General features: G+C 50.5%; 1 protein-coding gene across 1 annotated transcript; it reads left to right on the forward strand.

Moving 5' to 3' along the window:
- The first annotated feature begins 2,826 nt into the window (after nt 1–2,826).
- On the forward strand, nt 2,827–3,915 carry GPR6 (G protein-coupled receptor 6). Its single transcript, XM_045866050.1, has one exon. It carries the CDS (start codon nt 2,827–2,829, stop codon nt 3,913–3,915), a length of 1,089 nt encoding a protein of 362 aa, XP_045722006.1.
- The last annotated feature ends 1,496 nt before the right edge of the window (nt 3,916–5,411 follow it).

The raw sequence follows: 5,411 nt of genomic DNA on the forward strand, positions 1-5,411 counted from the left end.
GGGGAGATAAGGAGGAGCTTGAAAGAACGTGTTCTGTCTACTTTCAAGGTTCAGCCTAGCATCTGAGAGAGGTAACCACAGACTGGCATGACGAAAAGACAGCCTACAAACCCTCAACCTGCATTTATGTACATAATTCTACATGTACTATCTTCCTCCTGAAACCACCAAAAATTCCACTGTTGGCAATGGTGAAAGCCCGAGGGTGTCCCAAATACCCTCTTTGTTCAAGTTGAATCACACTTTCTGCTGCATTGTGGCATGTAAAAATGTAACACATATAGACATTAAGGATTCTCCTCCTCTTGGGCCTTTATCTGATTGTCTGGAAAATTTGTAATTAACATGTTATTACAGTGGTTTGGCAGTTCACTTGACAGCTCTGAAATAACATTCTTGGCTTTTACATGAGAGTCTTTTACTGAAACTCACAATGGCTCTTTTCAGAAACCTAGAACTTCAGTCAGTTTGGGGATTCATGAAAATGGTGGTTGGAGAATTTTACAAACTTCCCACATAGAGAAATTGTGTATAAACTCATTCTATTGTACAACACTGGCTATTGCAGCAAAGAATTGAACGGTCCTATAGTTGTCCTTTTTCCCTCTAGTTAAGTTCAGCTGCATTGAGGCACGGTGTCCAGAAGGAGTCTGGACTTGGGGGTTATGTTTAGAGAGAAAAAGCCAGGGTAAAAATCTACCTCCCACCCCAGCCTGTACACAGTCTGAGTTTTATTTTGTTTGTTTTGTTTTTTCCTTGTAGAGCCCATGGGGCTAGAGGCAAAGTGAAGCGAGGAAAGGGAAGAGGGAAAAGTAGGGGAAGCACCAATAGCAAATGTTGTCTATTTTCACTTTACCCAGAGCATGTGGTCCCTGAAAGTCATGGCTGTGACCTCGGTATTATGCCATCATGCCAACATGCAATCATTTATTTTAGAGCCTTCGAAGGAGTCAATTATTTCACCTTTTGCCCAAGTACAACTATTGGAGATCCTGACTGATTGAATAAAAGAAGAAGTCTACTACTTGTATTTTACTGACAAAACAGAACACCTTTAAACCAAAAGGATGATTTATCTGGGCTGAAAATAAAACTCCTGCCTACTGAAGTCTGGTGCCTCTGAGTTATCACTATTTTCATCCTGTAATTTGTTTTATAGGGTACTAATTAACAGGGCAAAGTCTGTTGCCAGGAAAGTAAATCACATTTTGCTGTTTTCTTCTTTTCTAACAAGACACAGACCTGGTATTTAATTAAAGAGCAAGTTCCAAGGGCACTATCCACACTGAAATTGGGAAACAGTGAGCTGGGAAATCATGGTGAAACCTGCTGTGTAGAGTTCCAGAAAGACAGTGGATGGGAGAGGAAGGAAGGAAGGAAGGGGGGGGGGGTGGAATTGCACAGGTAACTTCCAAAAAGGCTGTTTTCCTCAAATGTCCCATCTTTTCTCTCTTCCTTCAATTCTAAATTTCTCCTCTGGCTGTATTCAACTGACACCCTGTACCACAAACATCCTCTCAGAAAGCTCATTTCCCCCCTAGTTCATTCATTCCTGCTCTCAACATAGTACTGTATCTATCTTAAAGGTAGCAACTCTGTGGTCAGACCTCCCTGCCCTAACCTCCCTTTTCTCAGGGGCGCGTACGTCGACCTGAGCTTCTCAGTGACCTTTGACCGTGGGCTACGCGGCCCGGCCGAGTAGCTCACACCTGGTCCCTCCCGTCCCAGCTCACCCTCCTCAAAGACTTCATTCCTCTCTCCCTCTCCTCGGTCCCTCATCCCATTCCTGGACGTTCTGGACTGGAGGCGGCCGCTCCGGCTTCTCCTCCCTCCTTGAACCCTCCGACACGTATTTTGGGGGAGGAGAGACGGGGGTGGGGGTTTAGCGATGGGCGGTGGAGCAGAGTGAGTGCCGCCTCGCACCCAGGAGCCGGGAGCCTGACGTCACCGCGCCCTGCCTGTCAGTCTCCAGCGGGCGCGCAGCTCCTAGCCGCCTTTTCTGCCTCTGACTGTGTCTGTCACTCTCGGCGGCGCCTGCACAGCCACAGGCGCCCGGCGCCCTGCTCCGCGCGGACCCGGCCGCCCCGCAGGCATAGGCTCAGTCCGCGCGGGGAGCGCAGCCTGGCGCCCCGCCGCAGCGCTCATGATCAGCGACTTCCTGAAGCCCTGACTCCCCAGGTGAGCAGCCCGGCTCCCGAGAGGAACTTTGAGGGTGTGGAGTGGGGAAGCGGTGAAGGATGGCCAGGGGATGAGTCCTTAAAGCTGGAGAAATGGGTCCACGCTTGGCTCCACATCCCCCCCCCCATACACAGACACCCAGCTTCCCTCCCCAAAACCCCTTTCCCAGGGATCTCTGTGGCCTACAGGGCCCGCTGAACTCCGCGACCTCAGAAACTTCGCTTTCAGCACCGCGGACAGCGACTCCGCCTCCCAGTTAGGAGAACGCCTAACCCCGTCGGCCGGAGCCCAGCCGGGACTCGCCAAGGCTGATACCCCTAGCTCGGGGCAAACGGGTGCGTGTGCAATTACAGGCACACTTACGGGACTGATCTGTGTGCGGGCGAGTGCATGTTATCCGTGTACACGTCTGTACAAAAACTCAGATCTATCTGTGCGGGCATTCGTGTGCATTTCACTCACACGTTTGCTCAGTCACTCAACAGGTAATTAATTAAATAAAACAATACTGCTTCCTCGCTCTGCTCTGGGGTCCTGGGGTGGGATGAGCAATATGAGCCAGGCACCCGGGGAAGTTCCCTGGAGGCTTGACCCACACACCTGACGCTTGCTCTCCCTTTTCCACGCAGGGTGCAGCCACAGGCCGCGATGAACGCGAGCGCCTCCTCGCTCAACGAGTCCCAGGTGGTGGCAGTGACGGCCGAGGGAGCGGCGGCGGCGGCCACAGCGGCAGGGCCGCGGGACAGCGGTGAATGGGGGCCGCCTGCGGCGGCGGCGCTGGGGGGCGGCGGCGCAGCTAACGTGTCCCTGGAGCTGTCTTCTCAGCTGCCGGCCGGGCCGCCGGGGCTGCTGCTGTCGGCGGTGAATCCTTGGGACGTGCTCCTGTGCGTGTCGGGGACGGTGATCGCAGGCGAAAACGCGCTGGTCGTGGCGCTAATCGCGTCCACCCCCGCGCTGCGCACGCCCATGTTCGTGCTGGTGGGCAGCCTGGCCACCGCCGACCTGCTGGCGGGCTGCGGCCTCATCCTTCACTTCGTGTTCCAGTACGTGGTGCCCTCAGAGACGGTGAGCCTGCTCACGGTGGGCTTCCTCGTGGCCTCCTTCGCTGCCTCGGTCAGCAGCCTGCTGGCCATCACGGTGGACCGCTACCTGTCTCTCTACAACGCACTCACCTACTACTCGCGCCGGACCCTGCTGGGAGTGCACTTCCTGCTCGCCGCCACCTGGACGGTGTCCCTAGGCCTCGGGTTGCTGCCGGTGCTCGGCTGGAACTGCCTAGCAGAGCGCGCCACCTGCAGCGTGGTGCGCCCGCTGACACGCAGCCACGTGGCGCTGCTCTCCGCCGCGTTCTTTGCGGTCTTTGGCATCATGCTGCACCTGTACGTGCGCATCTGCCAGGTGGTCTGGCGCCACGCACACCAGATCGCGCTGCAGCAACACTGCCTGGCGCCGCCCCACCTCGCAGCCACCAGAAAGGGTGTGGGTACGCTGGCTGTGGTGCTGGGCACTTTTGGCGCCAGTTGGCTGCCCTTCGCCATCTACTGCGTGGTAGGCAGCCGCGAGGACCCGGCAGTCTATACCTACGCCACCCTGCTGCCCGCCACCTACAACTCCATGATCAATCCTATCATCTATGCCTTCCGCAACCAGGAGATTCAGCGTGCCCTGTGGCTCCTGTTCTGTGGCTGTTTCCAGTCCAAAGTGCCCTTCCGTTCTAGGTCCCCCAGTGAGGTCTGAAGGCTCCCTCGGGCCTCTCACCAACACCACACCCGCAACAAGCCAGCCTTTAGTGAGCTTCTCGGTGCCTGCTGCTGAACTCAGAGATCCCAGTGTGTGATTCTGACTTTGGAAAGAAAGAAAGCAAGAAGAAACATAAATACATCAAACTCACAAAAGACAAAGAGGCTCTTTGGCACTTTACATATACAGTGTATACATGTGTACATATATATACAAATCTTTGTATCTTCTGGAGGTGTTCAGGTCAGGATGTGGGATTTCCTGTTCTGTGAAAAAACTAACAAAGATGTGGTTGTATACTCAAATTGTACATCACATTTGTCAAGTGAAGACATTCCAATACTGCTTAATTATAGCACTTTATTTTTAGCTGCTGAACTGCCAAAACAGTGTTGCCATTTTCAGGGGCAGGGGAAGAAGAATAAAAGGTGTATTTTTGTTGTATGTGATAGTATATTTTGCTGCACACGCATCAGTAAATTACAACATATTTTGTACACAACTAAACACATAATAAAAATGTAATTTGGGGCATGTGACTACCGGATTACTATTTAAGAGCTGGAATATTAGTACATTTACTTAAAAAGTTTATTATGTATCATCTCCCTCTGATGAAATCTTAATGTAGAAAACCATATGCGTTTGCACGTTGTTCATAAATTGTCGCTGAAATACCTAATACACATTTGAGGTGGGGGGGTTGAGGGAGTACGATAGTCACATTAACCATATTCATAGGACACTAAAGGGTTACTGGTGTTATCTGTGCAAATTCATCTACTCCCTGGTTTCTGGGGTTAGAAGACAAACTCCAGAGGAAATCTGAAACCATTCCTTCCTCTTACCACATGAGTGCACTTATGAGTTCTGAAACCACAACTTTTAGTTGTAGCTTTTCCAGTCTGGAAAGAATTTTAAATGTTTAAAATTCATATTGACTGAGTATATTCTTGCTGGCCAGTTCTTGTAGCAAAATGCACAGCCTTATAAAATAAAATAAATTCTCAAAGACAGGATTCTGAGATACATTGTATTCATGAGGTAAGTGAAGATATGTCCAGCAGCCCCTTTTGAGGTGCTCGTATCTTCAAAACACAGGGCATTAAGATTCCCAAGGACTAAACATTCCCATTCCATCAACGGATATGAGTCATAGTTAAATGGTTCCCCTCCTCCCCTTCATACGAGATGATGTGAGGATAAATAAGATAACATATGTGGACATACTCTGAGCATCTGTGAAGAAATATGCACAAAAGCACAAGTTGTTATTGATCTTAGGCCTTAGGAAAATCCCACAAGCAATTTTTTTTTCCTACAGTCCACAAGTATTTGTTGAGTGCCTACTGTTTGCTAGACACAATTCCAGGGCTGGGAAGACAGAAGTGAACAAAATGGACAAAAAGTTTCTGTGCTCATAGTGTTACATTCTAGTGAAGGAGATGACCTACGGCAAATAAACACACACACGTAGAGAGAGAGATTTATTA

Source organism: Mirounga angustirostris, unplaced genomic scaffold (genome assembly GCF_029215605.1).
Source record: "Mirounga angustirostris isolate CCGP_5_RB_7025 unplaced genomic scaffold, mMirAng1.0.hap1 SCAF_8, whole genome shotgun sequence".
In the NCBI taxonomy this organism is placed as follows: Eukaryota; Metazoa; Chordata; class Mammalia; order Carnivora; family Phocidae; genus Mirounga; species Mirounga angustirostris.